Consider the following 26,098-nt stretch of genomic DNA (forward strand, 5'->3'; position numbering starts at 1 on the left):
TAAAACCATTTATTCATCGACCGTCGATGGTTTTGAAGCCATCGCACAGCACTTATTTTCGTTTATTTTTTTAGTTTTTGAATAACAGTTCGTTACTGTTATTTACAAATAAGTGACTATGCTCGTGACTACGTTTTAACTTGCACGAATTATTTCTTTTAACTACAGTAGCACATAAATTATAGTACGATAGGATATATACATTTTAAAGTCTAATGATAGTAGTAATTTTTTATGATGACACTATTAATTTTCTTACTTTTCCACAATAATCCATATCCACTACATTAAAAATATTACATTTGTTAGTGATAGTATATTCTCTTCATAGGAATCTATTGTAGAATAGCTACAATTACATCTCTGAATGAGACTGTTGGGACCAGGGCCGGATTTACCAATCCAGGGACCCTGGGCACAAATTCGGTGGGGGTCCCCCCCTTTAAGAGTAGGCAAATTTGATGATTTAGAAAATTTACACAAAATACTGTACTTTCAATTAGATTTGAACTAGGAAGTTGTAAATTTCATTTAAAAATAAGGTTATTGTAAACATACATATATTTTATTGTGTAAAACTAATTATTTTAACTTGACTGAAAAATACCTATGTGAAATTTTTTTCCGAAATTTTCCGATGTTTCATAGGTTTTTTCCCGGGTTTGGTTTTCTCTGCCTGTTGCCCTCATGATTAGGCCACACTAGGCTGTCGCGGTAATAGAAAAAAAAATTATGTTTAAACATAATTTTTTTAGTTTTGTGGGGGCCCTGGGCACAGGCCCCAAATGCCCTTTTTTTTTTTTTTAACTCTTTCCGCCCTGTGGGCACTAAGAGGGCCTCTTTTAGTAGGCCCATTATGGGTTCGGCCAGGCCCACAATGGGGCGACCGGGTGGTGAGGAACTTCTCACAGAATTATGAGAATATGAATGTTTTTGCTATATCAGGTGTTTTTATAATATCGAATCTAAAATAGTGAAAACACTTTTTTCAATACAATGTTTTTTAATATTCTCACCTTAAGAAAAATATGTTTTATTTTTTTTAACTCTCTTTTTTTCCTATCCTGTGGGCACTATGAGGGCCTCTTTTAGCAAGCCCATGATGGGTTCGGCCAGGCCCGACATATCCGGTCGGACCACCCCAAAAAGTTCCTAGGGAGTTTTCGATCCCTGGTCCCACACTCGCAGAGCGGTAGACTGTCACCTTCATCGCTCGGCCATCCGGCCATCGAAAGAAAGAATCTAGTAACGCGACACTTCTGTAAGGAACCTCTGATCAATCAACGCTCCCTGGTGTCAGTTATCTTGAAGCATAGCAATTTGCAATTCTAATAGCAGACTCGATAGATATGCTATCGACTCCGCTAATAGTGAAGATTTAGCATTAAAAAAAGACAGTAAACGACCTATAATTAAATATTAAACAATTTAAAATTTATTATTTTTCACCAATAAATAACAAAGAGTTGTATATTTTGTAAAAATTGATACGTTTTACGCATGTGCAGTAACGAACCGGTTCCATGCTTTTTCAGAACTAACAGCAAACTATTTCGGTTTAATTTTTATAAAGTTTTTTTGGAGTATACAGATATAATATGGCAGAAGAACAGAATGTTAGGGTAAGTTAAGGAATGCGCTGTTGCCATAATTTATGTCTATTTCAATATACATGATGTTATAATATGACAAGGCTTTATGTGTTCATTATATTAAATTTTGTAACAGCATTATACCAGACTATTCTTTCGTGGGAACTCTTAGTTGTTGAACAATGCCATACTTTTTAAATTTTTAACAGTTTGTCGTCTCATTTAATGTCTTCTTCATTTCTGTTTCATTGTAAAAGTTGAAATTATTCAACAGTAATATTGGATTTCTTCAATTTCATAGAACTATTTACATTTAAGTAATCAAAATTTTTACCAAAATTTTAATTATAAATTACAAAGTTCAAGTCTAAATATAAAAGAGGCCAAACAAAGAAAATGAGATGGATAATGATTTCATTTTAATGTATATGTATTTAATTTTCATACATTTTATAATGTCTAATCTAAAAGTATTTATGGTAAAACATATAAAATTTTTATTTTAAAAGGAACTATCACACATTTCCTCTATTCTCTGAAACTAATTTTGCCACCAGATGTATTACAGAACTGCAAATAAATAATCATTTTATAGTTCAAGAAATTTGATATATTATCCTGTTTTGGTATCACAAATACACTGATAGCTTTCTCAAAAAACTGGTGATGAGTTTAGAGTTTAGTATAAATAGTATTGTCCAAGTCAGGATATAGGAAAAGTTTCTTGGGAATGTGCAGCAAAAAAGTCCTAAAGAATAGGATACACGGCGGGAGGTTTTAATGTTTAATTTGCCTATCTGCATCTAGTTCTTGGTTTGTTACTTTGCATGGAAGCCATTTATTTCCATATCCTGACTTTTAGGATCATACTATACTTCAGAAATTTGTTAAATTAATAATATACTGCTTAGTGTGAAACTTCACTATTGCTAATGCACTTATTCTAAATATATTAAACTATGAAAACATAAGATGGTTGAGATAGGGCACTAAGAAACTGTATTACCTGAATTATGTTGACAATTTAAGCTCGAAGTTTCGTCATTAGCACTTCGTGTTTCGTCAGATAACATTTGTGTTCAAACTTAGGAATATTATAACTTTTATACGACACTGATGTCATCTATGAATTTTTTTTTTAAAGTTCTATCTAATAATGTCAAATATACTGTTACATATGTGTTATAATCTGAAAGCTATGTTTGTATTGTGAAATCAGATTAAAATTATTTAAGCTGATGGCATCTAAAAATAGGCTTTCTTACAGTAAAGTCTGACAGGAAAGCTAATGTTATATAATCAAATATTTTTGGACTCAATATTTTTTTTGCTTGACATGCTAAAATTTTAATTTTTATCTAAAAATAATTTAAGTATTTTTGGATACATTTGTAGGCAATTTGTACTTGATGTATTTTTCCAAAAATATTTTATTCTCTAATATAAAATGCATTGCACTAAGATAACAGGAAATATGTTCATATTATTAAAAATAGTAATTCATCCTGTACTGTACATTGAAAAACTTTTAGCATTTCATTAGAAAAATTTATTGATATTTTTATATGATATATCATATAAACTGGTTTTGGATTTTTTTTTTTTAATAACTCTTAAACCTTTACCAGTATTTAATTATCTAACATTTTCAGCCAACTTCAGGATATACTGAATAGAATAGAACCTAGAAAGTAATTGGGCTACAATTTGAAAAAATTGTAGACGTATAAATTCCCGCTGTCGTTCATCTATCTGTCTTTCTGTAATCTTGAAAATGGAGTTAGATAGACTAGACCAGATATAGAAACCTTAGGGGAAGGAGGCCCAGATTAACTATATAAGAACTTCCAATGCAAAACAGAAGTCATGTTATTTTAATTCAAAAAAAATTTTCCCCAAAAGGTGTTAGATAGATGACCAGGACAACTCTATTCTTAAAGGAAAAGTATGATGTACAGAGGCAAATCATTACTAATTTGATACAAAGAGAATATATTTTAAATTAATTAAATTAAAAATATGATTAAAAATTGCAGCCTGGCGTTGTGACAAAGTCACAATAAATAATTGCTCATACTTAAATTTGAATTTAAATAGAATATAAAAGTTTGTGTATTCTGTTTAAATCTATGTAATCTTTCATATGTTCTGTTTAGAACAGAAGAGAACATAGGAAAAATTACATAGATTTAAAGGTATGAAGATGGTTGCTTAGACAGATGAAAATGTTAGATAATTATATAGTAACTTTGCTGGTAAAGGTTTGAAAATTTTTATAAGAAATATAGCTAACACGTAGGCCTGTACATTGTAAAAAAATCCTATTAACTAAAAATCCTGAAAGTTTACGTAAACATTGAAATTTTGTTTGTGACCAAAATTATTTTTCTGAGAGATAGTATTATTAATTTTTTATTTGTACTTCAGTTTTTAATGAATTATTAAATAAAGAACTAAAAAGCTTTGATACAATAAATCTTAATTTTATTGACTAACATTTCAATGATATGCAATACTATCTGTCTTTCTGTAACTGATAAAATATTTTAAGTTATCTAAAAATGAAATCTAAAGTAAAACATATATATATATATATATATATAAATTAAATAATCTCTCATCTGCTTTCAAGACATTTGGAAACACTGAATAACTTTGCTAATAATCACTTGTCAATAATATAGGAAGATTGCTTGACTATTCATACTATTTCCCTTTGAGTATTTGCGTTTTTCATGAACTATAGAGGGTGCTGAATTTTTACAAAATGGCTACTTTATCTGGGTCGCTTGTAACTAGTAATGTAAAATTAATCATATATTACTGCCCGATATAATGATATATGCTGCTTGTAGCTGTTTATCGAGAAATTTTATAGTAGCAGAACAATTATTGCTAGCGGGATACGTCATTATGTGGTATCGAAGCAAGTGAGCGAGATCATTCTATACATATTTGTGCCCTTTGTGTTAAAAACATCAGCTTTGACATTGTCCTATCAGGGCTAGATTTACAAGTAAAAAGCTATGTAAATTGTTGCTTAGGCTTTGACTTTCAAGGAGCCTCAAACATTTGTACAAACAAAAAAAAAAAAATTAGTCAAATTTTGTAATAAACATTTTTTTGCAAACCAACAAAACATACTTTACTTTTTATTTTGTGTAGTATTTCGTTAATTTTTTTTTTCTAAAAATTAACGTAAGGTCTTTTTTTAAAAAAATGATAAAACCAATTTTAAAAAAGATTTTTAAAGGACTGGGTATAAAAATTTAATCAAATTCAGTTATAAGACAAAAGACTAGTAAAACCTCATATCTTTTTCTTCCAATAATCGTATTGAATCAGAGAGATAGTCCGATTTAATTTTTTTCTTTTTATGATCGACTTCTAAAATTGTTAAGGGTTGGTAAGGGGACTTACATTCAGCTTAAGGCTTCGAAATGCTTAAATCCGACCCTGTGTCCCACACAAAATAACTGGCATTTTAACTTTAAGAAAATATCTTTTAAAATTGACAGCATAACTTGTTCATGTAAAGTTGGACAATCGGGAAACTGCCAATTCTTAAGTCTAATTTACTCTTTCACAATTCGGAGAAGCTCATAAATATAACCGACCGATTTCCGAATAATCGTCTATTTTTCATGTGGGAATAGACGAAAACTTATATTAGGCTCCCGTAAATCTTTGAAATTGCAATTTGGAACGCAACAAAAAGCTTTGCTTTTTCTATTGTTATTCATATTTACTGCTGATAATACACAAGAATTAATCAAACGACCCAGATAGAATAGTTTTGTTTTTAAACACCAGAGGGTGAGCATCCGGTGAAAAATGCGAATACTGACTGGCAAAAAGAGATAACATAGACACAGTCAATAACAATGTTATTTATATAAAGACAATTAAGATGTGCAATTTCTGTTGAGATAACTAACATTTAACTATCCTCAAATGTCATTATATAAATAAAGTTGAAACTTTTTTATGACAAAATTCATCATAGCAGCCACAAATTGTATTAAATTAAATTTTTTTAAATCAAATTTAAGACAATATATTTCTCTCTAAAAACAAAATTAAAAAGTTAACTAGTAACATTACAATATCGTTACGCTTATTGCAGCTTGCTCAATTTTTAACCATCATTATGTTCTAGAATACTATTTTTTAATCAGTCCATGAACCATTGCCAGTTCACGAAAAAATTTCATAGGTTCACAAAAAAAATATTTGACCATACTGACCTTGGCACAGTTGATTATGGGTGATATTTAAATAGTAACCTAGAGTTACTGGATACACTTCATTACATCAGTAATTGTAGATAATATTTATAAGCATAATTTATGGTCGAATATAATTACTTGGTCCACATAAAATTCTCCATAATTTTTTACCAGTCTGAGATGAGAAAATAATTGAAAAACATTGTTCTAGAATAACTCCTAGAGCTATACCATGTTTATATTCATTAATGGGTGGTGTGTCCTAAATATAGGTGAGCTATGAAAATTCTTTATCTTAATAAATTATTGTTTGTAATTAATGAATTATCAATGATCGCTTTACAGATTGAGCTATAATTTGGCTAATAAAATTAATAATATAAAGTAATTTGTCACTAGAGGTAGACGTTAGGTGCCATCTCTTAACTACATTAATAATTATAATTTTTTAATAAATTAATAATTTAGAAGCTTCTGGAATAAAAGAATTGACCCAGGGCTGGGCTTGAATCTGCAACCTTTGCTTGCCAATTATGCCACGTGGACCCCAAGCAAGTCTTTGCTTTCAGAAGTATATTAATTTAGATATGACCTTACTTGGTTAAACACGGCATTAGTTGGGGACAACAACTATGCCCATGGCCTAAGAACATCTCCACAACAGCACTTAGCCAGCTAATGTATTACCAGCGAGGTATATATATATATAATTAATCAACATTGTGAAGCCGATGACTATATAATGAATTACCAACAATCGCCTTAAAGATTGGGCTATAATTTTGCTAATTATAGCCCGATTTTTAAGGCGATTGTTGGTAATTCATTATATACTCATTGGGCTTCGCAATGTTGATTAATTATATGTTTGTAATTATTTAAACAAAATTTTGAGATAACATCATAACATTGCTTTAAATGCTTCACAAATATAAACATTCATTAATCCAATTTTAGATTAATGCCAAATGATTACCAGATTACACCGGGCTATAATAATGCTGCTATTTAATAATTAAATATCAAGTTGTTTGATATTAAATGCTTCACTGTTACACTGTAAATATCATATTCTAATATATTGATTGATACTGTTTTAACTTTTGAACAAATTTTCATAAATTATATACAGGCTATAATTGTGATAATTATTAACCAAATTATATATTTTGACAACCATTTTGATTTAATTTAACACATTGCTCCCAGTTAATGTAGCTCTGTGTTATGTGACACATAATCACATCAACTGGCAGCAAATGTTTTAATTAATTTAGATGTTTTTGAGAGAAGAAAATCAACATGGAATGGAATACTAAATACAACTAAACTGAATCAGTTCTTAAATACAAAACAATACAACTCGTCAGGAAAAAAATATTTTTTTTAATAAATTAGGTAATGTTTTCAGCCATCTTTAACAGCTATCATCAGACTATTCTACGGGATTGAATGTTTTTTAAAAGATTTTAACTGAATTTGGAACATTGAGAGTATAGGTAGTGAACAAATTTAAAAATCGAGGCATGTTATGATTAGTCATATCAGTAATATAAGAATATGTAAATTAAATAGGATACCTAAAATTACATTATAAATAACAGAAAATTACACTTGTAAATTAGTAACATGGGGATTTCTTATAAAGATCTCCACACGCATGAAATGGCGTTTTGGTCATTATAATTAATCATGCAGTCTTACTGTGTGGATTTATAAATCTCTACTAATTTCAGCCTCTTCCAAGCTTACACTGATTGATTGCAACAAGGCAAACATAGCCATGGCAGTAGAGGAAGATCCTGATCTTAGTCATATTCACTGAACAATTAAAGAACATGCCATTTGTCTCTAAGTACTCACATGTCTGATTATTTCTGAAGTCTGTGACAGGGACTCGGTATACTCCTGGTAACCTCTTGAAATGTATTGGATTTTTTTCATTACAGAGAAATTTCTTCTGTAAAAGATACTTCTACCTGTAATGCATGCAATCTCCCTATAAATTCTGTTGAGAGAGGCATTATAATTACAATCTTATAAACTTATTCTTTGCTATCCTAGTGACTGTGATACTGTTTCTTGTTGTCATGATTAAATTTCTTAATCAAACTCTTAACAATATTTGGGTGGTAGCCAAGGGCATCGCCAGCCAATGGGCTAGGGGGGGCAAGATGATATAAATTGATAGAGGATATGAATTGTATGTAGGTAAAATAAAAACGATTTATAAATTTTAAGAAGATTATTTTAATTAAAACATAATCTTGGGTTTTTTGCGCGGGAATTATAAATCGGGCAATAAATGACTTAGCATTTAAATAATTTTTTTTGCATGTCTAGGAAGGGGCAACTGCCTCTCTGCCCCCCCTCTGGCGACACCCTTGGTGGTAGCCAAGGTTTCTACTGATTTCACTTATATAATGAAGCTCCTTTTGCCAGTCCTTAACATTGGAAATATTCTTGTACACTCTTCTAACCAAAGTGCTAAATGCAACCATGTTAAAGTGGAATAGTTCATGAGAAGCTTTAGAGATAAACAATAGATTGTGATTAGGCTTTCTAAAAACATTGATGGAGACCTGTCTGTTGGTAAGGTGAAGAGAATATCCAAGAGTTCAGCCTTGTGTATAGCTTTCTTGCTCCAAACATAGTTTAAATCTATAAGGATTACTGTTGATATCACTGATTAAACATTGTCAGAATTATGGTGTTATATGAATAGTGCATTATCAATGTAGCTAGTGTAAAGTCTAATTTGATTACTGTAAGCTGAGAGGATAGAATTTTCCAATGCTCTGAAAACTAATTCACAAAATAAACTCAATAAAGGGTTTCCCATGGGGAAGAAATTGGTAATGAAACTGTCTTATGACATCACTAGTGATTGCTTCCATTTTAATAGAGCCAAAAGGAAAGCGTTTCTTAGTGATGTATTTTCAGAATTTTTCATATGACACATTTGTCTCAGGAAACATAACATAAGAATTACTTTCAGCTAATAATAGATAATACCTAAAATTAACTTCTATCAAAAACAATAACCAACCAAGCCTTATTCTTGATTCGAAACTCTCAGAAGTTTTGAATCAAAAATATTTGAGAGACAATTGGGGAAAATGATTGACTTCATTATCTGTCAATAGAACCAAATACTTGGACACCACCTTTCCCAGTACATAAGCTTATGAGATCTAAATTAGAATCAACAACTGTAGTGCCTTTGACCGGTGTGCTTCTTTTCTCTTTCTCTGATGACTAATATGACGACATCGGCTGCATGCAACAGATTCCAGAATGCAATTTTTTCTAAATTAACGGTCAACTTCGACGGGATATTTAAATTTTGTAGAACAGAATTCCGTTACGCCTGAGGAAGAACCCAATGAGGTTCAAAAACGTTTGTAATTTACAGAGAAAGAGAGAAGAAGCACACCGGTCAAAGGCACTACAGTTGTTGATTCTAATTTATTTTCACTCCGGTGTTTTTCCTTTATATATCTTATGAGATCTATTAGATATTGTAGTATTTGAGACTTTTTACAAAATCACAGCTTATGGTATGCTTTGTGAATATGAGACTATCGGACAATTTACGAGAAATTTTGTCATAACTTAAGTACTAGGTGTCTGTGAATCCAGGTCGTGAAATCCAAATAATCTGGTTTAAGTCTTTAGCTAATTGAATATTGTATAATTATAACAACTTGTAACCCAATTTAATTAATTAATGCCAATGATCTGCTGAATATTGGGCTATTTTTTGACTACATTAATGATTAGTTACTAATTAATTTGATTAGATGTAGGTGGATATGCTACCATCTTGTATTAATTTTAATTTAGAAATTTTTGGAAGGAAAGAATCAAGCTGGAGGACTCAAACTTACAACTTATTATGCAGATTTGTGGCCAGTTACGCTACCCAGACCTCTATACAGTCTTCACTTTCAGAATTATTAATTTTAGATATAACAAAATGGACTGTTTACAATGTTGACTGGAGGCTCATGGCCTTATCTTATTGGCTCTCATTCGGCCAATGCTGATAACCTGTATACTTATTTCTAAAATTAATAGTTCTAGAAGCGAAGATTGGACAGAGATCTGGATAGTGTAATTGGCAATACATCTGTACAGGAAGCAGAAGTTGCAAGTTTGAGTCTCATTCCAGCCCAATTTTTTTCTTCCAGAAATTTCTAGATTAAAATTAATACGAGATGATGGTATATCCACCTACCTCTAGTCACATTAATTAGTAACTAATTATTAATATCCTTACAAAATCCAGTCTTCGTCAGCTCTGCGACAGGGACACTGAAGTTCAAGAAACAATTGTGCTGCAGTTCCTTATGCAAATAACAGTCAATGCCTCTTAGTGTCCAACATTCTCTGGATAGATGAGACCCATTTTTAGCTGAATGATCAAGTGAATTGCACAACTGTCACATTTTGCCAATAGAAAACCCATGCGCAATCCATCAAGTGTCCTTTTACCCTGTAGAAGTTACAGTATGGTGAGGTTTCATTGCAGTGTTTATCAATGGTCTTTATTTTTTGAACAAGTGACATCAACAGGGTTTGAAACCTGTTCCATCACTGGAAAATGGTATCAGGATATGTTGACAACATTTGTGATATGAGAACTGCAGCAACGTCACTGCATCCCAGGACACTGTTTTTTTGCAGGACGATGCACTTCTCCATATTTATCGTGGCATTCAGCAGGTGTTAAGGCAACGTTTCATCGATCCATGGGTGATCAGTCATTTGTTTTCCAACAGCTTGGCCTCTTTGCTTACCTTATCTCACCCAGTGCGACTTCTGATTATGAGGATTATTAAAGGACCCAGTCCACTGAGAACAACTCGCAACTTTATTAATCTGAAAGTCTGCATTATTCAGTATGTTCATGGAATTAATGCAAACTTACTGTATTCAGTTGTGGAACACACCATTTTCCAATTGGAAAGGGTTATGGAGAACCACAGAACACACACAGAACATCTGTAGAACATTTTCAGGGCAAGGCAGCATGTCTCTTGGCAACTATTTGTACTCGTATTATTTTTTGTTTTAATAAATTTCAAGCACATGATCTGAAGTGTCTGTTGTCCAAATTTTATGTCATTATGACCTATACAGTGATGCCCTGTGAGTTGGAGAAGTTTAATTTTGACAACCCTGTATATTTACTTTAATTAAAGATTCAATGACAATATTTAAATTGCTTATCTGCCAGTATGTAGTGTTCTTGTGAATATATCTGAAATATTAGTATAGAATCAATTTTTTGAATAACAGATTTCTTTGTAATGTATTATGCATTTGTAAAGTAGAGATAGGCAGGTTCAGTGCATTTGCCGGAACCTACCCCCACGGTGTACGAAATCTCATCAGACATTTTGCAGGACCTCCTGTTTAGCAGATTGAATATTCGGGTGTGTGTGGAAAATGCAATTGCATAATCACTAATGGATGACAACTTGCTGCATGCTGATGTGAGTGCAAGATTTTCTCTCCTGTCTTTGCATTGAAATATTTTGTTGCAGCATGTTGCAGATATTGACATCAAATGTTGGCACGTCTGCCAACACTTATGTCAACATACCCAAATTTATTAATTGCATTACAAATAATGTTAACTACGCCAGTAACCATGGCTTCAGCTGAACGTAGTTTCTTGCAGTTGAAACAAATAAAAAATTATCTTTGATCATCAATAAGCCAAGATCGATTTACATCTCTGGCTATTCTTTCAATAGAAAGCAAAGTAGCAAACTCAATTAGTTTTGATGATGTAAAAAGCAAGAAAAATTATGTAATATTCATCTTACAAAAAATATATGTAACATCCTTTGTACTTATACTTAAATTTCACAATAAGGATAATTTATTATAAGATTTGAATGTGTATCCTGGCCCCACAAAATTTTTGAACCGGACCCCACAAAAGGTCACGCCAGCCAGGAGATAGGAATGAACTATAACCTAATTCAGTTATTTAGAAGAAATTGACTGATTTATCTTATTTTATCAATTTTCAGAATTATGAATTTATTTCTTTGTATCTTAAATTATTTTATCATTTAAGTTTCAATTGCATAAAAGTATTAATGATTGGAAAAGTTAGGAGGACCTGATCAATATCATTTATCAATAAATAAATTAAATGATGAACAGTTTTAAAATAATTGATAAAAAAGTTAAAAGAAATTCAACAAACATTAAGCAGTTTTAAAGATTAATTGAAAATTTGAAATGCAAGAAATTAAAATGGAAATCTTTAATGATAATGATCAAAGAATATTGTGGCATTTTTTTTTTTTTTTTTGATTACATGAATTGTATAACTTTTATTCATATTGATAAATGATGTCAGTCATTGTCTTTGTAATTTTATCTGCCATTAATACTTTGATATTTCTTAGTTTGATAAATTACATTTTTAATACTATTATAAATATATTAAAAAAAATAAAAGTTTCAGTTAATGTAATATACTTAATTCTTAATGTATGTTAAGGTAATGTTTTTAAAATACATACAGTAAATACATACAGTAAAACCTTGATTTTATGGATCAGTTTGACTTCAAATTTAAAGATTTATCATCTCAAATTGCCTTCTTCCTTTATCTCTTTTCATGCATGCATACATATAAAATGTTGATTTATTAGATATTAGTTAGTATTTGTCTAGGCTTTCAAGTTAAGTATGTAAATTCATGTACAGTCAAACCTCCATTAATGACAGTTATTTTTCAGAAACATTTCTTTTTAAAATGCATACAAAGTAACCTACAAACAATTATTTTTTTTAATGTTCCTACTGGTGGTGGTTGTTTAGAAGTTTGACTATCAGTAATAAGTTTATTAGCCAAATTATGAGAAGAAATTTTTAAAGCATTAGCATTTGAATATATATCCTAAATTATCAAAATTTTAGTAAGTATCATATTTCTAAATTATTATTCATCTAATAACATTTTTGTAATTCTTAGTTAATTTTTGCTGCTGTTGCATTATTTAACTACATACAGTACACTCTTGTTAATCCAGCCTCTCAATTATCCAGCTTACCTTAAGTGTAATTACGTCTATACTTCTGTTTCCAAAACGTTTGTTTGGAATTAGTTAATTCTAATTTCTTGCTGGTTGTTCCTAATTACATATTTTATTTTGCTGTATACCAGTAATTTCATGGAGATTACACTTATATTTCCATGGAAATATTTGTCATGTTATACACTCTGTTTTCCTGTCTACTTGTATTTCATTTCTGTGTACAGTATTTCATGTCAGTGTGCTTACTTGCCTCCAAAAAGATTCAGTACCCCAATGAAGGGAGACAGGTCCTGTCATTCATTGCCTTTAGGCAGGTTTTAGCCATCTAATATCTTAGTAATCTGGGACTTTTGCTAAGCTGACACCCTTCCATGCAAGGAATGGCTGGATTAGCAAGAGTATATATAATGTTAATGCAAACATTACATTTATTACTAATAATGATGGTTTTTCCATAATTTTATATATTGTTTTTAAAATCAAGGTTGTACTGTAAAATAAATAAATCTACAATGTTTTGATGATCATAGAATAAATAAAATAGTATTTATAATCAGAATTAAATTTTTAAAATATATTTTAAATATTTGTTTTAATTTTTATAAATAAATCAATATATTTATAAACTTAATAATTAAATCTGTAAAAAATTAATTATAATTGAATTATTGAATAAATTACATTTTGAAAAAGTCATATTTGTTTATATTTTTTTACTGAGATTGGCAAATATAATGTCATTAAATGTAGTTTTAATTAATAAAAATTTGTTGAAAATAATTCATTTAAATAGTATATATTAAGAAGAATTAAAAATAACAAACAAATTTGCTGCCAATTTAGTAAATGGAAGAAAATGAAAACAAAATTGTATTTTAGATAGTAAAAAATTAAATTACAAAGCATCTGAATAAAATCAGTGCTCAGATTAGCAGTATTACTTCAGTTTTCAAATAACTACTACTTCAAATATTTTTCCATTTTTAATAGGTCCAAGAATACAAGGAAAGAGTTATAGCTCAGGTGTGTATTTTAAGGGATTTCTTTAATAGAAGTCTTTGGAGGTTAGTGCATTTTCTTTATGAAAATGTCTTCTTTTACTATACAATATAACTCCAAATTCAAATAAAATTTAAAATTTTATAATCATTCTATTATAAGTTTTTCAGAATTTCTATACTTTTTTTTCTAAATGTTTACATTCTGGATTCAAATTTGTAAGTTATAAAATTCATAATTTTTTTCTTATGTTTTATTTAAATCTGAATCTATGTTATACGAATTTTTTAGTTTTGTATTTATTAATACATTATAAATAACATTTTATTATAAAATATCAGTCTTGTTAATTTTAAAATTAAAATTGGCATCTGGTTTCTTAGGCTTCAGTTTAAAAGTATATATATTCTACATGTATTTATATGTATGTATATAATATAACTGAAGCAAACACTGCTGATCTGGCCAGAAGTTGAATTTTAAAATGTAATATATATAGGATTATTTTTAAACTTTATATATAAGATTTTAAGCTAAATTGGTAGTAATATAAAAGAAATTTTCTATTAATAATTAAACTATAATTTTGAGATGTTTGTTTTTATAAAAACAATATTGTATTTATGTAAGAAAAGTAGGATAACATGGATAATTTTTTTAAATCAAAAATTTACAGAAACTATCCAATTATACATCCTAGTTTTAAAGACATCTAGAGACATTTTAAAATTTATGATTAAATATACAAAATCCAATTTTTCCTCTCAATTTTACTGTGAAATATTAAACATTAGGATATTAAACATTGAAAAATATTTTGCACAGTGTAAAATATGTAGTAAGACACAAAATTTATCTATTTTCAAGCATTCTAATTTAATTAAAACCAGAAGATTTTCAAATTCTTTAGTTTTGTTATTTCTGAAACATTTTTAAGAGCAGTAAGAGAACATGTATTGAATAGAAATACAAGGTGATTCTAAATTATTGTCAGTTTCCATGGTCTACAATTTTCCAATTAGAAACAACAAAGTAAACTGCTTACAGAATATGAAAGTGTAACTCAAAAAGTTTTATTATGTATAGAAGCAATACTGCAGAATGCTTCAACCCACATTCCTTTCAAAGCACTACAATTTCTAAATGATAATCAATTTCCCTCCAAATGTTCTCCAGCATTTATGATGTAACTGTCAATTGTAATAACATTTCTGAGTCTCATTTCTTCAAGGGAAGTTAAGGATTTTGTAAACAATATCCTTCATATATCCCCACAGGAAGAAATCAAGTGGTGGAATATCAGGTGAGTACAAAGGCAATGGCATCACTCCACCATGACCAATCCAGCATCCAAGAAAATGTGATGTTTCTTTAACCAATATTAAATAGCATTATCTGAAGGTGGATCTTTTTTTATATTGAGTTCTGTAATAACATTGTGCTATAATAATGGACTTTATTTTGAAAATCCGAAGTACATACAATGCTTTGTCATGAATAGTTGCCGTTTTGACTTTTTGAAGTTACACTTTTTATATTCTGTAAGCAGTTTTTTTTTTTTTTTTTCTGGTTGGAAATTTATAGGATGTGGAAATCCCAACAAAAATAATTTAGAATCAGCATGTATATAATTCAGTCAAAATGTATTGATAAATTATTTTTAGAAATAATATTGTAGTAATTTTTTCTCTCCATAATTATAATAAATTTAGATATATAACTTATATATGAAAATTCTTTAGAAAAATTTTTAAGTAAATAAACATTTTTAAAGATTTCCCACTTTGATACCTGAGTTAATGTAATCACCAAAACATTTTTAAAGATTCCCCTTAATTCTTGAATGTTAGCTTTTCAGCTGACATTCAAGAATTAAGATTTAAAATACTTGGAAAATAGTCATATTAAGTACACTACCATCCTTATTATCTTGGTATCTTGATGATTGCAGAGTTTGTGTTTTAATCTTTTCAATCACAGCCAATTTTTATTTTGTTTGTTCTTAATCAGACTTTGTACATTATCAAGTATACATAAACATGTGTAGCATTTAATTTTTCTATAAACATTGACTAACTTTAAAAAATACATTTTTTTTCAGATAATATGCCTTTTTGGACCAATAATTTATTAATTACATTATTGGAAATTTATGAAACTATAATACAGTATTTATAATACTATGGCACAACTATAATAAGAATTGTTTGCATAACTCAATAAATGATTATAATTTTTTAAAAATGTAAGCTGTTGTGAGGAAAAAATTGAGATGATATCAAAGAATTTGTAAAATTTATCAATATATTTAATTATATTGAAAATTGGAATCTGGGATATTTGAGAATTAATAATTTTCATAAATTCTTCCTCATTGAACAAGTTTCTGTTAGAGATTAACTAATATAATCACCCATGCTGAAAACAGAATTTGATTAGCCTTAAAAATTCTGATGTTAGGTAACAAAATTAAAAAATTGCATTGTTTAACATAACTCTAATACACTAAAAATAATTTTATGTATGTAAAAAAAATCAAACATTTTTGTTTTTTTTAGTAACTCCTTTCTTTATTTTTGTTCTAATAATTTAGAAAAATTTACTTACCGATTTATAAAAAATAAAGAATTTCTATCTTTATTTTATACCTGAGTTAATGTAATCATCAATGTCAAGATTAATTTTTACATGGTGGTGTACTTAACCAGAGTTATTTTCTTTTATTAATTCTTACAGAAATAATGTAAATTGAAAAATAAATTATTAATAAAGGAAACAAACTTCTATATTTCAGTTTTTTTAACACAAGTTTTTGAAAATCTCAAAATAATATCTAATTAAAATTCCTCAAATGTTTTTAAATATCTATTATGAGATTGTTAAACATGTTATTCTTTGTAAATTCTAATAACAAAAATTCCTAATAAATTTTTATCCAAATCTCGTTTGACTGCTTTTTATTAACATTTGACAAAATTTATGAATCTATGAATTTGAAAACTTCGTAGATCTATAATTAGTGATAGAATCTTACTATATCAGTTATTTACTATCAGTTATATCAATTATTTATAACCAGTGATAGAATCTTTACTTTTACAAATAGAATATTTTTTCAGAACCAAAAATATTTTATAAAGTCATGTATATTAATAGATTAATGATAAAATTAATTACTTAATATACTAAATAAAAATGAATGATATTTATGAAAGAATAATTAATTATATTGATATTTACTAATTTTATTTGTTAAGAGCATTTTAAATTTAGTTATTTTAATTTTATGATCCTTTTTTTTTTATAAAGAATAAAAATTAATTTAAAAATCATATCTTAATGTCTGCTGATTATGTTCTGTACATTAGATAAAAATGTTACCTTTCAAGTAAAAGAAATTAAAATAATCAATCAAATAAATATTACTAATTGCATTATAAACATTGCAGTTGTATTCTTATCAGACTAATATGAGGCTAATTAATTAATCAAATAATAAGCAATTTGGACTAGAGATAGTGGCTTAACCATCTATCTTATATTAAATTTAATAATTAGAAATAAATAAATTTAATTTAGAATATTCTGGAAGAAAAGATTGACTATGAGCAGGACTCAAACCAGCAACATCTGCTCACCATATAGATGTTACTAGTTACGCTAACCAAATCTCTGTCCAATTTCTGCTTCCAGACAATAGGATATAGGTCTAGGTAGCATAACTAGTGGTGTATCTGCATAATAAGTAAGTGTTGCTGGTTTGAGTCCTGCTCTAGGACAATTCTCTTCCAGATTATCCTAAATTAAATTTATTTCTAATTATTAAAGTTACTACAAGATGATGGCTTAACCACCTATCTTTAGTCCAAATTGCTTAATATTTGATTAATTAATTAGCCTCATAGTAACCCAATAAGAATTTGTCTAAGATTTGAAATCAAATATTTTTAATTCTTTGATGAATATTATCACAGTTAAAACATTAGTTTTTCACCACTAAAAACTTCCTATTAATGATAATCTTTTGCAATTATTTGTATTAAAAGTGAAGTTTAAATCTATGACTTCCCTAGACTTAATAATTTTTATTATTAGATTACAAAATGTAAAAAGTGCATGTTTGTGTGTATGTAGATATACAAATTATGAAAATAAGAATAATTATTGATAGCTATGATGTGGAATTCTTGGTTATCTGAGATTTTAATATGCAGATGTTATGGAATCTCAGTTATCTAAGTTGACCATAAATGAAATTTAGATGATAACAGTTCAAAAACAATATATATATCAATTTTTATTTATAACAGATCGTTTTTTAATAATTTTGCTTTTGTTTCTTTGTTAATGGATAATAAACTGTTGCATGATCTTGTCAATTTGTTAGCATAAAGTAAATCAATGAAATATATATCACTGTATTGATCTACAAATTTTATTGTTATAATGTCATAAGTTTTCAATTTTTAGGATACCTAGACCAGTGTTGTTACTCCCCTAGATTTTTTCTCCTTCAGCTAGAACAGGACTTCTTAAATTATGGGTTGCGACCCCAAATGGGGTCGCGAGATTTTAATGCAAAAATATTGAAAATAATTTGTGAGTTTGAAAATGGCACGCTTTGTGTCATAGGTTTCGTGAGTTGTGCTTTGTGTCAAACATTGCACCAAGATTTAGTTTGTTATGCAGTCAGGGCCGGATTTACCAATCCAGGGGCCTTGGACACAAATTTGGTGGGGGCCCCCTTTAAGAGTAGGCAAATTTGATGGTTTAGAAAATTTACACAAAATACTGTACTTTCAACTAGGAAGTTGTAAATTTCATTTAAAAATAAGGTTAATGTAAACATATATATATATATATTATTGTGTAAAACTAATTATTTTAATTTAATTGAAAAATACCCATTAAAATTTTTGTATATGCTTGCTAGTTGCTCTTAATAATATGGGAGAATACAGAGGAGGAATTTTTCAAATTTGTGCAGCAACTAGCAAGCATATACCCCACGATCAGTTTCACTTGGGAGAAAGAGCAGGATGAATCAATAACGTTCTTGGATTTGTGCATAAAAAAGTCGGTTGAGGGGCCGCAATTTGCAGTTCATCACAAATCTAACGAGTTACCGTCTATTATCCCAGCAGATGCTTTCCAACCGTCGAGATATATCAATGCCGCCATTGCTGCACTTGTTAGAAGGGCGCTATTGCTTCCGTCGACGCAGATAGCAATAAAAAGTGAATTAGACATCGTCAGGGTGGCGATATCTCATGCAGGATTCACACGTGGCAAATATGAGCATGTACTCCGCAGGGTAAAGGAGTCCCTATTCCCACGTACCACGCTGCACGAAAAAGAAAAAACATCCATGATCCAGATTCCGTTGCCGTGTCTCGAACCACCCTCTATACGCATCAGTCGTATCTTTCGGTGGTACAACTACAATCTACCTATAACCCCTCTACCAAACCTACGTAGGTGCATCTGTAATGATTGTGACAAGCTAACCACTTTAGAAAAATCAGGAGTCTACACAATACACCTAGAAAATCCAGAAACGGGAGCTAGCACAAGATATATAGGAGCAACAACAAGAACGCTCACCTCCCGTCTAGCAGAGCATTAGGATGATGTAGCCAAGGGAAAATATACTACAGAGCTCGCTAAAAAAGTTCTCGAGCAAGGCTACAACCCCCTGTGGTCCAGAACGGAAATAATAAAATGTTGCAACAATTGAAGGCTTGTATTCATCTGGGAAGTGCTACTCACAGCTACTATGGAAGCATGCAATGTCCCCACTCTAGATCTACCCAGAGTGTGGGTAGCATTGTATCGGCACTTAAACAACGAAATGCACCTAACGTCGTATCGTCATTGCGGCGTCAATTCCATGCATGAGCCGCCCGCACCGTAGATTTAAGAATTCGAACATGCCAACATCTTTTTGCAAGTTCGTAACGGAATTACCGGATGCCTGTTTTTGAATTCAAAAATTCTGTTCTCCTTAGAACATTCTGCACGTTCGTTTTTTAAAATTTAATTCTTTTCACCTGAAGATGACGATTATAAACTCGTCGAAAGTGCTAGTGGTAATAAAAAAGAAACAGTTTAATGCCGAAATCAGTGAAGTTTTTCTACCGGAACCCAGTTAAAAACTTGGCGTGAATTCTCAACTTTATTTTACAGTAGAAGTTCATTAATCAAATAGCTCATTAATGATCTGATATTAAATAGTAATTAATTCTTCATGTTAGTATTTTGTAAATTGAAATTTATTTGGACACATGGTTTACTAATAGGGCTTATACAAAAACCAACTTTTTAAAACACCGGTTTTCAAATCTCAACTTTTCTACGAAACCAGTTTTCGAATTTTTTTTACCCATAAAAAGGAAATAAGAGATATTTACAACTTGTTATAAATATTAAATAAATTAAAAAGTTTTAAAATATTTCAAGAATATAACAAAATATAATCGACCAACATCTACACAAAACAAAAAAAAAATGTTAGAATATTACATTAAAATACAGTGGTGCCTCATATAACATACTTAATCTGTTCCAGGTGCACGTTCGTTAAGTGAAACGTCCGTTATACGAAACGCATTAAAAAATGCACCCATGGAGAAGTCACCAATTGTGCTGGAAAGTCTGTTGTTCGCAGCCAGTCTGTTGCTCGAGTCACGTAACGGCCAAACAGAAAGTCTGTTGTTCGCAGCGTTCATTATTCGAGGCATACGTTATACGAGGCACCACTCATAGAAAACCATTAAGAAAACAAATAACAATGAATGCCTGCAAAATATTATTATTTATTTTTCCTAAGAAAATATGATTTTAGAAAACAAAGAACGTCTATAGATTTATTGCTCAACCCTGTCCTTATTTTACACAAAATTGCCAGAAACAGAAAAAACTCTTTCACTTGCTACTGAGCTGGGTTTAATTGTCTTGAAAGCATTAAATAATAAATCAAAATTTTTCGTTATTCTGTTTATACCCTCTAATACTAAAAACTACTTGTTTAGTGTCCTAGGGCTGGATGAAGACAGTTTTTCAAGTTTTTGAAGATATTTATGTAATCGATCTCGCACTACCCGATTTTAGGGGGCTGTATTTGCAAAGGGTCACTTGTAGAAGTATGGTTTCTTGGACTTTTTTGCTCCTATGGATATGCTTTACAGCTCTGACAAGGTCCCAACCATCTCATTCAGAGCTTGAATTGAGCCAAATTGGCCGAATTTTAGGCATAGGGAGATTTTTTGTTTTGTAGTTAGTTTTTATGAAACAGTATTTAACAATATTCCCGTTTTATGCCAGAGACAATTTTGTGTCAAAATGTTGATGTTTTTAATCAAATATTAATTAATTTTTATGTTTAGGTATAGGCTCAAAAACCGGTTTTTTACTTGGGAAAACCCGGTTTTCAAATTATACAAATTTCTTCAAAAAACCAGTTTTTCAAGACTGGATTTTAAAAACCAACAAACCCTATTTACTAGACCCCATAGTCTACATTGTATTATGCTGAATAAACATTGCTTTGTTAAAGCTAACACATTCCTGGCACTACTATGTGACATTTTGTCAAGTCATAATTTCACTATAAACAGCTATGATTTGTCTATGAATTTTCATCAGTCACTCTTCTATAATATTCAGAAAAATGTATTTCACATTTGGCAGGATCTTATATAATTGGAACCATTTGAAACATGCATTAATTAATACATAGGTACAATAAAAGGTTTCAAAGAAGTTTATAAACTCTTAAAAAGAATAATTAAAACAGATTTTATTATAATAAAAGTATCTTTATTTATTTATTTCAAAAATTTAGATATATAATGTTGATTGAAAAAAATATGGTACCAAATTTGATGAGGAATCTAATGAGGACACAGGAAGGAGGATTCCACAAAAAATAAAAGAAAATGTGGCACTGTAAAATGTAAAAAAGCATTCAAATGGACAGATAAATATGAAAGTGAATTGAAACATTATTTATTCAGCACATCTGTGCAGAACTGGACAGTTTCAATGTGGCCACTATTATTGTGGACCAGGAATTGCATCCTATGCACAATATTCTCTACAGCTAAATTTAATATGTCCAAAGAAATGTTCATTGTAGTCCATGATATATTGGCCTTACGGTATTCGAGTTCCAGGACCCTGCCAAGATGGACTTTAAATATCCCCAAAGCCAAAAGTTATGTGGAGTTAGATCCAAGAGTGAAGCAATGCAGTCAGAAGAACTGACTGACTGACACTTTCTTCTATAAAGTGATGTCATAGAAGCTGCTGTATTAATTAAGCAATGTGTGATGGTGTTCCATCTTGCATAAAAATTATCTTATCCAGACATTGTCTCTGCTGAAATTGCTGAATGATGAAACTGTTCAGCATAGTGAGATATTTTTGTGTAGAACAGAATAGCTTACCAGTCTGGTCAGTGTAATGTCCTCAAAAAAGAATGACACCTGATATCTGCTGTGAAGCCACATCACAGTGATTTTTTGACAAATTTAATGAGATTTCCTGAAACACATGGGGTAGTTTGGATGACCCAGATTCAACAAGTTTGGGTGTCTGACAGTCTCATCAGATAGTGAGTTTCATCTCCCCATAGAATTCTCCAATGCCATGCATCATTGACTTCCACTGTGGCAAGAAACTTGAGAGTAAATATCAATTACTTGCTATGATTGTTGTGTTGGAGTTGCTGTATGCACTTGATCTTGTATGGAAAGAAGTTGAAAACTTTCACACTAGTGTAATTCATATCCATTTGTCACACTATTCCACATTTCTCCCTGTCAACAAATTTTGGAACTACAATTATTATTATTTTTTTTCTCATTTTTTTTATCCTTCCCATGTTTTCATTAGTTTCCCCAACAAATTTGATACCATTCCAGTTGTTAGATTGAGCTACACAAAACTTTAAATAGTATCAGTTTAATTACAGCCACCCTGTATTTTAAATTATAGATGTTTGAGTCTCTTACTTTTAAGATAGTTTAAGTTTAAAATAATTTCAGTTTTTTGTGATCTGATAAAAGCATTAGTGCTATAATAGTATTTATTGTTCACCTGATGGTTGATGTTCAACAATTTACAATTTCTACAATATTGACGAGGGATGCAGACTAATGTACTTTCTCACCACACTGGGATGCAGACTATTGAAATATTTTCATATTGTGTTATAAATTTGTTGTTTATATTTAATTACTAGTTAAGGATTGTTGCTTATTTTATTCCAATCATCTAGTTTTAGCTTCTGCAGTACTTTTTAGTTAAATTTTGATAGATTATTGATAAAGTTAGTTATGTTACAGTTAATGAGGACCATGTTGGTCCTATATCTATAACTTATTTTAAAATATATATTTAAATTATTCCTGGACATATTGAAATTAGAGGGATAATAGAGATTGAAGAAAGAAATGATTTACAAGAATGTCAAGTTTACAGTAACCATTTGCGATGTCCATATAGCATATATTGATAATTGGAATATAATTCTATGTATTTGCATATACAATTTACAAAAACATCTAAAAATTTACAATCATTGAAATAAAAAATTTTCAAAAATGAAAACTGATTATACATTTAAAAAAATTAAAAATGCTTAACAAATGAAAAATAACAATTGAATCAAAAGCAATTATCTTTTTTTTTCTAACATTTCTTCATATGATATGCCAATATATTCTGACCTCAATTTATTACCGTGCCTTGTTCCTGAAAATCTCTTGTAAATAAAGGAAAATGTCTCCATTATTTGTTAGAATTGGAATTTGTACCTTGTTCTGACATAATTGTCTTGTTCATCCTAATCATGTTTTCCAGATTAAAGTGCTACAAAACACCTGTTTACCTATCAACCAATGATTTTAAAATAAATTCTGGTAAATGAAAATGTCAATTAAGATATTCACCAGTATAAAAGAAACAAATGAAAAATGAGAGAAGTGAATATGACATAAACAAGTATGTAAGTTACAAGAAATTTCTCCACTTAATACAAAGAAAACAAAAGTTAGTCAAAACAATAAGCAGAAAACAAAGTAAAATAGTGAAATTAATTTAGTTTTTAATTAATGAAATTGTAATCACTGATAGGATTTGTAGTGTAGAGATGACGTTTACTAAATGCAAAACTATCTCAGAAGGAATAGCAATACCCTGAACAAATGAAAAGACAATGTGAATGAAACAAAATAAATGGAAATTGGAGTTTGGGAACCATTTAATCATAGCACACTTGAATTTTAGACTTGCACTTTTCATTGGAATATTTTATTCTCAGAAATATCTGTTGATGTTCATTGTATCAAATATTTCATATCATAAATGAAGGAGAGAAATGAAAACAACTTGTATTGAGTTCTTACATATTGAGTACTTGTAAATAGTGGTCACACTATATTGTCTATTGATATTGTAACATTTTTGATGAATAAAGAGTAGCAAATTAATAGTTAGTTCAGCTAACTTTATTTATTAAATTGCTCAAAATTCAGTTTTTTATTACACTTAAGAATATTTTTCTAATTACAGATTATAAAAAAGCTGAAGTTGTTATAACAATAACTTACATTAACCTTGCCCATGTTTTCAGCTGCAAGACATAAAATATACAGTGCAAACATTTTTGGTCCTGTTTAGTGGTCAGATTCAAGCTTCTATAGAAGATTTGCATTGCAAGCCAAATGAATATTCTAAACTTCCTGGAACATTTTTCACATTTGTTCTTTCATGTTACCATTTCAGAATGACATCATATTTAGAAATAAATGCTTTTCTTATTTAACAAAAATAAAGTACCTTGAACCTGTTACTGGTGTGAGTTTCAAGAAGGATAAAGTACATCAAAAACATTTTTGAACCGATTAAAGTTCTTCTTCAGGTGATACACACAATACCTTGTATCTGATGGAACACAGAACAAATAGAACATCAAGATTTGAATATTAGATCGAATTTGTATCTCGTGAAATCATCCTGGTGGACATGCGCATTCGTGTCGGTAGTAGCTGTTGGCATTTAAATATCGGTATCCATCAGGGCCTGCCATGCAACTGACAAATTTAACTCTTCCTTGTGATTGATGCAAGTGGTGGTGAGGCTGATTAACAAAAATATTGCCCAAAATATTTAACAATGTAAAAATGAATTTGTAATACAAATTAATAAAAGAAAACGATAAAAAATTTTTCATAAGAACATCCTACTACAGTGGAACCTCGTTTAACGAGCATAATTCATTCCAGAATCGTATGCATAATGCTAAACATTCGTTAAGCGAAACAATTTTTCCCATACAAAATCATTTTTCTTTCTAGTGCAGAATGAACCAACCTGAAATGTGAATTCAATTTCCAGAAAAAAAAACTTGCAGGTAATATGTCTGATAAACATGCCAAATGATATGCCAAATTCTTGGGCTATGTAAAGGCTATAATTAAATATTAGAAATTAATTAACTTGACTAGACGTAAGCAGTTATGCTTCCATCTCGTATTAAATTTAATAATTATAAATAAATAATTTTTAATTTAGAGATTTCTAAAATTTAATTTGGAATTGATCATTAAATTTAATGAGAGATGACAGCATAACTGCCTACCTCTAGTCAAATTAATTAATTTCTAATATTTAATTATAGCCTTTACATAGCCCAAGAATTTGGCATATCGTTTGGCATGTTTATTATATAACAGGCTATGGTTGTTGATGTTTATATATAATGTGTGAACACAAGTTTGGAAAAATGTGTGATCACAAGTGACACTAAGATGCTAGCAGAATGAGTGCTAAACACAGACTGATGGAGCATGCACACAATCCGGGACTCTTTCTCTCCTCATTGCTCATTAAGTAAGTCATTTTTACAATTTGTTTTGCTTGTTATGCAAATTACTTGTTATACGAGGTGCTTGTTAAGCGAGGTTCCACTCCCATATTATTGTGTATTGAGTTATCAATAAGAGATTTCCACGCCTTAGAAATGAATTTAGCATATTTGCCATTTATTTTTCCTATGACATGAACTTTATAAATTTCCCATGTTTCAAGTGTTCTAAGCCTTTTGTTATCAAAGATTTTTTAATTAACTTGGCTTCATCCCATTTTACCAACACACCTGGTTCTTTTGCATATTGGACCAGAGTTGTTGATATTTTATTGCCAGAGA

The 26,098-nt window shown here is 29.7% G+C and overlaps 1 protein-coding gene across 2 annotated transcripts in view; it reads left to right on the forward strand.

The window, feature by feature from the left end:
- Window positions 1-1,377: 1,377 nt before the first annotated feature.
- REG (proteasome regulator gamma) overlaps window positions 1,378-26,098 on the forward strand; it is a 41,038-nt gene continuing 16,317 nt past the window's right edge. The window contains exons 1-2 of one of the 2 annotated variants that reach the window (XM_067282440.1): window positions 1,379-1,622; window positions 13,879-13,911. In XM_067282440.1, coding sequence (XP_067138541.1) covers window positions 1,599-1,622; window positions 13,879-13,911 — 57 coding nt within the window. In that variant the 5' untranslated portion in view covers window positions 1,379-1,598. Of the gene's footprint in view, window positions 1,623-13,878; window positions 13,912-26,098 lie in introns of both variants that reach the window. The other variant, XM_067282441.1, reaches the window with a different exon arrangement.

The sequence above is a fragment of the Centruroides vittatus genome, unplaced genomic scaffold (genome assembly GCF_030686945.1).
Source record: "Centruroides vittatus isolate TY-2023 unplaced genomic scaffold, ASM3068694v2 contig_955, whole genome shotgun sequence".
Taxonomy (NCBI): Eukaryota; Metazoa; Arthropoda; class Arachnida; order Scorpiones; family Buthidae; genus Centruroides; species Centruroides vittatus.